At 57.6% G+C, this 10,925-nt stretch overlaps 1 protein-coding gene across 1 annotated transcript; it reads right to left on the reverse strand.

The window, feature by feature from the left end:
- Window positions 1–1,016: 1,016 nt before the first annotated feature.
- LOC105821029 (serine/threonine-protein kinase Nek4-like) lies at window positions 1,017–3,297 on the reverse strand (the record flags this gene model as incomplete). Its single annotated transcript, XM_012657650.1, has 3 exons — window positions 1,017–1,120; window positions 3,007–3,073; window positions 3,190–3,297. Coding segments are annotated over 3 exons (279 nt in total), but the record flags the coding sequence as incomplete, so codon positions are not given.
- Window positions 3,298–10,925: the final 7,628 nt, after the last annotated feature.

The raw sequence follows: 10,925 nt of genomic DNA on the forward strand, positions 1-10,925 counted from the left end.
TGCGACAGAAGATGGCTGTTTACCGCAGTTCGCGCAGCATTTGTTTGCACACGTTTGTGACCCGTCCCGTCGGAGCTGGCCGTCATTTCAGTTCAAGTGGAGAAACCTGCCTGACTTTATTCAGCGATGTGTTAGCTTCCAAGGACCACAAGCCGAGTGGCTTAAAACAACAGAAGTGTATTCTTGCACAATTCTGGAGGTTAGAAGTGCAAAGTCCCGGTGTCGGCAGGGCCAGGCTCTAGGGAGGATCCCTGCGGCCTCTCCCTGGTTTTTTCTGGCTGTGGCAACCCCGGGTTAGCGGCTGCACCCTTGCAATCTCTGCCCTGTCTCTACTCGGCCTCCTCCCTGTGCCCCTGTGTCCCTGCTCTTCTTAGGGTGACACCTGTCACATTGAGATGGGAGCCCCGCCTACCCCAGGATGACCTCATCTTAACTAATTACATCTGCAATGACCTTCTGTCTCGGTGGGTCAGCTGAGGTCCCAACCCACCGAGAGGCAGCACCGACCGCCCCATGCGGGGACACCTCCAGGCAATCCCAGCCCCAGCCGTGGGTCTTCAAAGCTGGAGCCTCAGGCACCACAGAGCAGGGAAAACCACCCCAACCACGCCCTGTCCACGCTCTTGCCCCACAGAGCCCGTGAGTAAAACCCAATGGTTGCTTTATCCCATCAAGTTTAGGCTGTTTTCCTATCCAGCAACAGGGACTGGAACTTCATCCAGCAATTGTTTCTTGAGCACCTACTATGTGCCAGGGGGTTAAGGGTGAGCAGCAGCAGACGTGGGTCATGCCCACCGGCAGCCCCACTCTTGTGAACACAGAAGATGAAAGATAATCAGAGTTTTGCTTCTCATGCCAGGATTTGTTTTTGTTTCTGTTTTATTTTGTTTTTAAAAGAGGAGGAAACTTGGACTCTATCCTCTTCGGGCTTTGATGCTCTTGCCAAATGAATTAGCCAAAAGTATTTCAGCCTGGCCGTGCCAATTTAGTGTAGCCTAAGCAGAGTTAGCTGTGAGTCACCTTCTGCTGCTCCGCGGAAGGACCGACAGCCCCTGGGTGCACATGTTTGGCCTTCGGTCCTGCAGGGCGTGACCTTGGAGGAGGCAGGTGTCACAGAGACCTGCGGGGACAAGGGGGCAGGGAGGGGCGTGGGCCCTGGGCTCTGAGTGCCGTGGCGTCTCCACCTTTGGAGCCATTTCTGAGCGTCTGGACACAGTGCCCAGATACCTGTAGGGGTGCAGGTCACCGCTCCCGGGTAGGAAAGACCTGGCCTGGGTGGCAGTCACGGGCCCGGCGTGGCGGGTGGCACTGAGCGTGGTGAACGAGCCTGGCTCTGCCCGCAGCCCCGACTGGCACGGCCGTCTCTCCGGCTGACCTGTGGCCCTACCCACGGCGTTCCCAGGGCCCTTCCAGAGGCCGGTCGGGGATGGCAGTGGGCGGATGGAAAAAGCCGATTATGTCCCTGGTTGAAGGCCAAGGCTCAAGTTTGCAAACTCTGTGAAAACAAACACAAGAGCGAATGTTCCCGGTCCCAGCAGGACAGAAAACAGTCAGGAGGGATTCCAAGAGGGCAGCTGCAGGGTGGAAACTGTTGGTAGCAGACCAGGGCTGAGAAAGACCCCGGGTTAGGTGCCCGCGCCCCGGCCCCGGAGGCAGACTTTCCCATGGGAACGCGGGGCGGTGGCGGCGGCCGTGTCTCGCGGCGCAGTGGCCATGAGGGGGACCAGAGTGCTCCCCCGGAGGGCCATTTCTGTAAACGGCGTCCCAGCGTCCTCCCCAAGGGCCCCGCGTGGACATCCCCCGGCCTTCCGGGAGACCGACGGGTTCCCAGCACTCCCGCAGCAGACACGCGCTTTGACGCTCAGCGCCCCCTTCTCCCGTCTCCGGGTAGCAGGACCTTAAATTTCCCGGGGACCCGTTTCCATCACTGCCTGCAGGTGTGGTCCTGTGAGTCAGGCCCGGCTGTCAGGGCTCTGTCTCTCTGGCCACAGATTGGTTCAAGGACAGGCATGTGACCCGATTCTGGCCAATGACCATCAGGCTGAGAACTTCGGTTCACACAGGTGAGGACCAGAAGGTTTGGTTTCCACTGGGCTGGAAGCAGAGAGGACGTCAGCCGGGAACCCTGCGTTAGGGGCATCGTGGGGAAGCGCTGCCTGAGTCCCCTGGAGAGGATGGGGGCGGTTTTGGGGATGGCGTTTAAATCCAGCCACGCCCAGACCCCTAACTCTCCATGTAAGTCAATGTGTCCCCTTTCTTTCCCTTCTGTAGAGATTTGAGTGGGGCCTTCCGGGCTTGCACCTGAGAAGGGCCTGGCTAAAGCCCATCTCATCTCAAACATGGTGGAGGGCGTCGTCCCGGGGAACGCGCGTCTCGCCACAGACTAGACGGAGGAAGAGGCACGAGGTAGGCGGCTGGGCGAGCGTCTGCGGCTGCCCCAACGAGTTATCATAAATATGGTGGCTTCAAACAACACGCGTGTGTTTTCTCACGGTTCTGGGGGTCAGAAGTCGTGGAATCAAGGAGCCTCCAGTTCTGGGTTCCTTCCGGGGGTTCTGGGGTGAATCCGTTCCCGACCCCCTTCCAGCAATGGGAGGCGCCATGTTCCCGTTGCACAGCCCCTTCCTCCAGCAGAGCCACCGGCGTCGGGACCCTCTGACCCTCCTGGCGTCGCCTCTCCCTGGGGCCACCGCTGGGAGCAGTTCTCCAGTTTTAGGTACTTACGTGGTTAGACTGTGTCCACCTGTGGAATTCAGGAAACTCTTCCCATCTCAGGGTCCTTGGCGCTACTCACATCCGCAAAGCCGCCTCTGCCCTGCAAGGTGACATGTTCCAGGGCCCAGGATGTAGGACCTGGGCGTCTTCTGCCTACCGCAGTCACACGATTATAATTACATTTGTATTATAATTATAAAGGCAGTTATAACACACCTGCTGCACTATTTATTGAGGGCTAAAAGGGTTGTAAAAAAAGTTAAAAAAAAAAAATCAAGCTTGGCCAGGCACGGTGGCTCACGCCTGTAATCCCAGCACTCTGGGAGGCCGAGACGGGCAGGTTGTTTGAGCTCAGGAGTTCGAGACCACCCTGAGCAAGAGCGAGACCCCGTCTCTACTAAAAATAGAAAGAAATTAATCGGACAACTAAAAATATACAGAAAAAATTAGCCGGGCATGGTGGTGCATGCCTGTAGTCCCAGCTACTCGGAAGGCTGAGGCAGTGGGATCGCTTGAGTCCAGGAGTCTGAGGTTGCTGTGAGCTAGGCTGACGCCACGGCACTCTAGCCCGGGCAACACAGTGAGACTCTGTCTCAAAAGGAAAAAAAAAAAGCTTGATAAAACGGCTGGTGCACAAGGCCACACAACCGAAGGTGTGATGTTTTGGGGGTTCCAGGGGTGACTGACTGGTTTCCCTGTACTGTGGGCAACCCGGGGGCTCTTTGTTGATAGCCAAAGCAAGAGTCACTGTTTTTCATTGATATTTATGAAAGCCACATCCACACCAAGGCAGAGCCGGTGGAATTCCTTCCAGGCTGTGTTTTAGAGCCTCCTGGGGGCAGGGGAGCTTTCTCCTTACTGGCTTCGCTCAAACCCCACCCGCCCTTCCCCTCCCTGACGCTGGCTGAGCCTGGTTTCCTGCTCTGGGAAGCGCAGGCCCGTGTGGGTGTGGGGCCCCGACCCGAGCGTGGGCAGGTGTCACAGCCCAGCAGGAGTCATCCAAGGTGAAGGGCAGGTCCGGGAGGTGGTGGGCGCACCTCACCTGTCCCTGCGGCCGAGGACAGGCTGGGCTGGCAGAGCCACCTCTCCTCTGGATGTGCCCGGCTGGTCTCGAACCAAAGGTGACTCACCACCCGGTGACTTGTGCCTCTGGGCAGGCGCTTGGATGGGCGCTGTGCACTTGGAGTAAAACCCACACTGCTTGCCACGGCCCCCGAGACCCCCGGCTTGGCTCCCCAGTGCCTGAGCCTCTGCCCCAGTCCCCACCCCAGCTCTCCAACCCCAGCCCTGCACAGGCCTATCCCCTGCCCCGGGGGACCCCAAGTCCCCCTGTCCCACCCTGTGGCTGTGCCCCTGCTCTCTCAAATGCTTTTTCCCAGAGAACCCCACGATCACTTCCTGTCCAGCATTCGGATCACCTGTCACATGTCACCTCCTTGGGACGCCTTCCTCCCCCATTCTAACATTTCCACCCTCCACGATGGTTTCCCTGTTTCTTTGAAACATTGCCACGCTTGAAATGGTCTTGTTGTTCTCACTTGCTATTAGTCCGTCTCTCTGCCCAACTCCCACTGCAGGGTCACTGCCTGGAGAACACAGCCTCGTTCCTGTGTCTTATTTACTTGTCACCGAGGACAGCGCCTGCCAGAGAGCAGGTGTCCAGCGATGGTCGAGTGGGGCCAGGATGGGTTGGGAAGGTGGCCACGTTCATCCCTGGTGTGGGAGCTTCCAGCACCCGGGCTCTCCCGGAGTGCTCTGCCAGGCCAAGTCAGGAGGGGAAGCCGAGTGCCTTCCACGGCTAGGGCCCCCAGGCCTTGCGGCTCTGCCTTGGTCTCTGGGAACATGTGTTTCCAGAGCTTTCAGCCACCATGGAGGAAGTCCTTCTACCCGAGGCCAGCAGGTTGGGCAGGCCACATGTGAAGTGCTGGTCCGCAGTCCTAGCTGAGCCCAGCCTCCCAGCCCTCCCTGCCAAGGTGTGAGTGAGGTTATCCGGACCCTCCAGAACAGCTCTTCCCACAACTGCATAGCTCCCCATGAGCCCTGCCCACGCCAAGTACAACAGAAGAACCACCCAGCAGAGCCCTGCCAAAGTCCAGACCTACAAAATTGCAAGATAAAATGTTTTTTCTTAAGCTGTTAAGTTTTGTGAGTATTTGTTATATATCAGTTCTGTTATAAGCATTTCTGTTGCCTATAAGCCAGCCAGTTTATGGTAGTTGGTTATAGCAGCTGGAGCAGACTGACGCACAGTCTGTGGCCCTCCGCAGAGTCTGACGCCTTCCCGGAGGCCTTCCGGGCCCCGCTCCCATGTGCTTCTCTCACCCTCCCCCTGCTCGCTTCGGTAGATGTTTTTAATTCAGCTTCAGAGAGTAATTTCGGAATGGCCTTCTCAAGACCAGTGTGGAATGAGACAAAGTATTTTTTAGTGGGGCACCTCATTATATGTGTTTTGTATTATCCTCTTAAACTCACGCACCAAAGCCCGGCCTCCTCAAGAGCTGTGCAAACGTCTTATCTTCAATGTGCCAAATGCAGGTAAATCCGTTCAGAAGCACCGTGCCCCCTTCAAATACAAGGGTTGGCTCTTCTATCGGCTGTGTAGAACTGGAGCAAGAAGACATTAACATTGGCCCAAGAAATGTGAGTTGGACCTTTTGTTTAAAAAATGGAATATCTGTAGTCGAAGCTTAAGTCGATATTTATGACAACATAATGAAGTAGACATTACTATTCGTCCTGTTGTGCAAATGCAGGAATGGAGACTTGGAAGAATTAAGTGGGGGACCCAGTGTCGGCCCAGCCACTACCTAGGAAGCCCCTTGAGGCTGTGCTTGGTAGAGGGTGTTACTGTGAGTCACGTGAGTATTGTACCCCATTTCCCTCCTCGCAGGCAAACTCCCGCTGCCGGGAGACACGTGGAACGGAGACCCTTCAGACCATCTGGCTGCAGTTGAGAAAATCAAACTGCCCCATTCTTGATATTTTTCTGGATCAATCCAGCCCGCAGGGCCCCTCTCCCCCATTCTTGGCAGCCAGACTGTCCTGTTCTGCGATGGGGTCGACTAAACACCCTTCATCAATGTCCCACTAAAAAACACAGCCGGGGCGTTCGCCTTAACATACTCATTTATGAATTCGGGGCTTTAGTTTCCCCACTCAGATGAAATTGTGATTTAGGCATTTCTGTCCCTTTGTGTTTACCACGTTGCTGAGTTCACGGCCAAGAAGTCTGGTCCAGCGTTCCAAGTAAAACCCTGGCTACCCCAGGCCCGCTATTTATGCAGTTTCCATTACGGATGGAGCTCTTGATTTGCAAGCATTTGGCCCATAAATTAACGGGCTTTCCTGTGCTCAGATGAGTCCTTTGCAATATTAACTTGTATTTAAGACTGTTAGTCACTTTCTTGTTTTAAATTGAGTAGAAACGCATGCAACGTAAAGTTAACCATTCTGAAGGGTACAGTTCAGTGGTATTTTGTACGTGCACAGAGCTGTGTAAACGCTACCTCTGTCTGCTTCCTGACACTCTCGTCACCTGCGAAAGGAAACCGGGTACCCGTCGGCAGTCACCCCCAGTCCTCCTCCCTCATCCCTTGGCCACCACCAACCCACTCTCTGCCTCGGTGGCTGTGCCTGTTCCGGGCATTCCGTGTAGGTGGAATCGTACACCTGCGGCCTTTTGTGTCTGGCCCTGTCCTCACTTTTGAGGTTCATCCGGACCGGCACGGACCAGAGCATCCTCCCTTTCTGTGGGAGGATAATATCCTGTTGTGGGATGTAGCTTGACTCTGGAATCCACTCAGCCACTGAGGGGCGTTTGAGCTGTTTCCGCGGAGATCGCGTCTAAGCAGAGAGATGAGAAACAGCACTGGGCCCGGGAGCTGCGGGCCAAGGGGAATCCGGTTCACGCAGAGGTGCTGAGAGAGCGGGTCCGCTCTCCCCACAGACCTCGGGACCTGAGGGCAGATGGGAGTTTCCGGAGAGGCATCTGCGGCGCCTGGAAGCTGGCAGGCCCCCACCCTCGGAATGGCTCTCGGCCTCCGGAGCAGCTGCAGGATCCAGGCCCGCCCCGGAGTGACCGGCTTGTCGCGGCTCCAGAGTTCACCCCAGTTCAGGCCCAAGCGGCTCGTCCGGGTTGGGGCTGCCAGGTCCACACACCCACGGCTCGCACACCTGCAGGACTGGAGCTGCCACGGTGGCCGCCCAGGGGAGCTGCTTGGAGGGCACAGATGGGATCACGTGCCCTGCTGACCTGCATCTATGACAAGAGGTTGCAAGTAGGTCAGGGTCTGAGTTAGGGTTTGACCTCACGCCACCCTGTGATCATCGGAGGACCGAGTGTGCTGGGCAGGAAGGCTGGCACCGCTGCTCCTGGCTTTTCCGGCCCCGGTGCCTGCAGAGGGAATGATGGCCTCTGCCCAGCCCACGGGCAGCCTCCAGGTCACAGAGTCAGGTGGCCCTGGGCTGCGAGCCGGGCCTGGCCAGGACACAGGGGACAGGACAGAGGAATTTGCCCTCAGCCTCTGGGTCTGCGTGGAGGAGACAGAGCAGCCCGACAGGCCTGCAGCTGCTCCTGAGCAGTGTGACGGGAGTGTGTGCGTGCATGGGTGTGGTGTGCACACGTGTGTGCAAGCATGTGTGTGCATGTTAAGCGTGGGAGAGGATGTGAGTGTGTGATTGCATGAGGGTGTGAGAGAGAGGCTGTGTGTGCGTGTAAGGGGCACAGTCTCAGACATGCAGGCTGCCCTGGCCAGCAGACTCTTACAACCACGGTGACAACCCCTGCTCCCATCTGGGGCCCCACACTGGGGACCAGGCGCTGAGCTCCGTGATGCCGCGTAACCGCACAGAGTTGAGAGGTGTGTTACTGTGACTCCACAAGACGCCATAGAAACAGCGACCACAACCAAACAGCAGGCAACGGCGAGCGGACACCCAGTGTCCAGGAAAGGAACCATTATTAAGCTCCTACTGTGTGCCAAGCACAGTGTGTTTCCAGAGACACCTGTTCTCACCCGTCTGCAACTCTGAAGCCAGGTGGCCTTGTCATCCTCACGTTACGGATGAAGGCTTGGGGCTGGCCGGGATCTCGCCCTGTTCACGTCTGGCTGTGAAGTGCTTCCGTGGGCGGGAGGCAGCTGAGGTCTCTTGGAAGGGGCTGGAAGGTCCAGAGCCTGGAGCCCACATTGTGCCTGGCAGAGCCACGCAAAGAGGGGGGACTGGGGCGCCCGTCCAGTGAGGCCAAGCCTTTGGGGTGTCACCTGCAGCCCACACTGGGAGCCTCCTGCCCGCACTTCCACCCCCCAGCCCGGATCCCCCCAAGCCAACGGGCCGGCAAGTTCTGTCTTGTGACTTCTGGGTGAAAACTAGAAATAGAGTTCGTCGACGACCCAGGATTCCTTTCATCCCTTCGCCGCGCCTTAATTGCGCTGGGGGAGTTTATCCTTCGTGCGTCTGGGGGCGATTGCTCTAATTCGCTCCAGCCCAGCCAGAAATGAGACTTTGGATTTTGCCAAAACTTGCTGTGTGAGCCACCAGGGATGATGCGTCCGGAAATTTCGTGATGAAGAAACTTTTGAAAATAATTTAAAAATCAAAGGGAGATTTGGGGAAACAGGGCCAGGGGATTTTCCTCCGGTTTCTCTCCGGGAGCTGCCCTCACTCGGCCTGCCCTGTAATCTGGGCTGGCTCTGCCCGAGGGCGGCCGTCTAGAGAAAGCTGAGCGGAGGAAGGAAAGCGAGAGGCAGGTTTCCCGGCGCTGAAGGTGGCAGGGGGTATTGGACAGGGGTCTTCTCTGGGCCCAAACCCGGGTCTGGGCGTGGTGCGGGGATCAGGGAGCTCTCAGGACAGAGGGGTCCCATTTGCGGAGCCCACACGCAGTGTCTGCCTCTCATTGCAGGTGACCAGGACCTTCCGAGCGCAGAGCTGCCCAGCGCTACGGTCAGGGCAGGCGAGGGGCTCTGCCGGCCTCAGCCTCCAGCGGCCGCTGTGACAAATCACCACCGACGTGGCGGCTTAAACCAGCACAAGTTCGTTCTCCTACAGCTCCGGAGGCCAGAAATCTGAGATGAGGTCCACAGAGCTGTAGCCGCGGTGTCAGCAGGACTCGTCCTTCTGTAAGCTGCGGGAGGATGTTTCTCTGCCTCTTGTAGTTTCTGGAGGCCGCCTGCCTTCCTGGGCTCGAGACCCCTTCCTGGAATCACTCTGACCTCTTGGCTCCTCTTCTGACCCTCCCATCTGCCTCCTATAAGGACCTTTGTGATTACATAACTGGGGTCACCTCCCTATCTCAATGTCCTCACCTTAATCACAGCAGCAAAGCCCCTTTTGCCATGTCAGGTGACATGCTCACAGGTTTTGGGGGTTAGGATCTTTTGGGGGGGACCACAGACTCAAAACCAAAACAGCCTGCTAGAACGGTGGCTCTGCCTCCTTCTCTGCTCACCCTGGATTTGGGGGGCCAGCCTGGATGCCCAGGCCGGGGCAACACACCTGGGTGGCTCGAGTCCGACCCACGCTTTGGAGGTCCCGGGGCTCACGCGGAGAAGGGGGAGGGCATTTGCCTGCGAGGGAGTAATTCCAGCAAATGCTTTTCATTAAGGAGCCCGCAAGAAACAATGTCTGCCTAACAAGAGGATTAGGCTTTCGCAATGTAAACAATCTCAGTGCGGAGGTAAGAGACCCTGGCTCTAATTGAAGCTGCCTGGAACACAGCAGTTTTCTTAAGGAAAAAAATACAAGCAAACAAACGCTCTAGGTTTCCAAAGGTGGGGGGCGGGCAGGACCCCAGCTCCACGGCACCTTGCAGCGGCCCAGTGGCCCATTCCTGGGAATCCCCCTGGTGCTACAGGGGCAGCCCTCCCACCAGGCTCTCTGCCCTGAGGCAAGCCCTCCCCCAGCCCTTCTAGAACATTCTCCGTAGTAGTCATGGAGACCAGGCTGGCAGGCCGCAGTGGTTCAGAGCCCCCACCCTCCTCCTCAGCCTCTTCCTTCCCCACCCCCACGCCCAGCCTCTGTCTAGAGGAGGCCTCACCCCTGCAGGGGCGGGGCCCCTCCACCTACCAGCCCCTGCGCTCAGCCGCTTTCTTTCGACTCTCAGTTATCTCAGAAAGAGCACGGGGACACCGAGGACCTGACACCTGGGGGTGGCACTCCAACAATTCGATCTCCACATTGTAAGTGGCCGATCACTGTCATCATACCCAATGCTGGTATTGTGCTTTCCTGAGAAGTGCCATGTTTCTCTGCAGAGATCCTGATGTTCTGGGTTGGCCAAAATGCTTTCACTCTTTATGCGTTCTGAGTGCACAGAAGTAAGATGCACTACAGCTCTGAAACCTCTCGCTGGCCCTGAGAGCTCACAGCCTGGCCCAGGTGGGGGAGCAGGCAGCCAGGAGTCCAGGGCGAGGTGGCCCCACCGGCCCAGGGTCTGCCCGGCTCAGTGGGCCAGCGGGGGGCGAGCTGGGCTCCTCCGGCCTCTCCATGAAGCACACTCTGATCACTCCGGCCTCACCCTGTGGCTCCTGAGAAAGGCCGGGCAGGGCCGGCGAGCCGGGAGACAGCCCCCGCCACCCTGGCTGCCTCTTTGAGGGAGCCCAAGGTCCCAGGGCCCTGCCCGCCCGCACCGGCCTCCCTCTGGAAGGGCTGTGGTAACCCTGCTGTGGACGGGCTGCGGCCGGTGGTGTTTATGCGATTTCTAACCTAGTCAGCGGTGTCCACGGAGCCACTGCAGGTGTGTGGTCCTGGAGCCTGGACTTAGGACCCGCAGCCCATCAGAGCTGAGCTCCCTGACCGCAGGAAGACCAGTGAACCCCTGAGAAGCATTTGATAAGACAACATTTTCCTTCTTTGGGGGGACGTTCCATTGAATAGCAGCTTGTCTCCAGGGACCTTGGTGGAGGAGGCCCTCAGGTCGGACACTGATCATTCCACCAGCCCTTCCTATGTGCCAGGGCGAGGTGGGGCTCTGGGTACAGAGCGGTGACAACACGAGGCCCTGTCCACGGCCCTTCCAGCCCAGCCCTTCCTGGGCTCAAGACCCCCTTCCTGGAATCACTCTGACCTCTTGGCTCCTCTTCTGACCCTCCCACCTGCCTCCTATAAGGACCTTTGTGATTACATAACTGGGGTCACCTCCCTATCTCAACGTCCTCACCTTAATCACAGCAGCAAAGCCCCTTTTGCCATGTCAGGTGACATGCTCACAGAAG

This window comes from Propithecus coquereli, unplaced genomic scaffold, assembly GCF_000956105.1.
Source record: "Propithecus coquereli isolate 6110/MARCELLA unplaced genomic scaffold, Pcoq_1.0 Scaffold556, whole genome shotgun sequence".
In the NCBI taxonomy this organism is placed as follows: domain Eukaryota; kingdom Metazoa; phylum Chordata; class Mammalia; order Primates; family Indriidae; genus Propithecus; species Propithecus coquereli.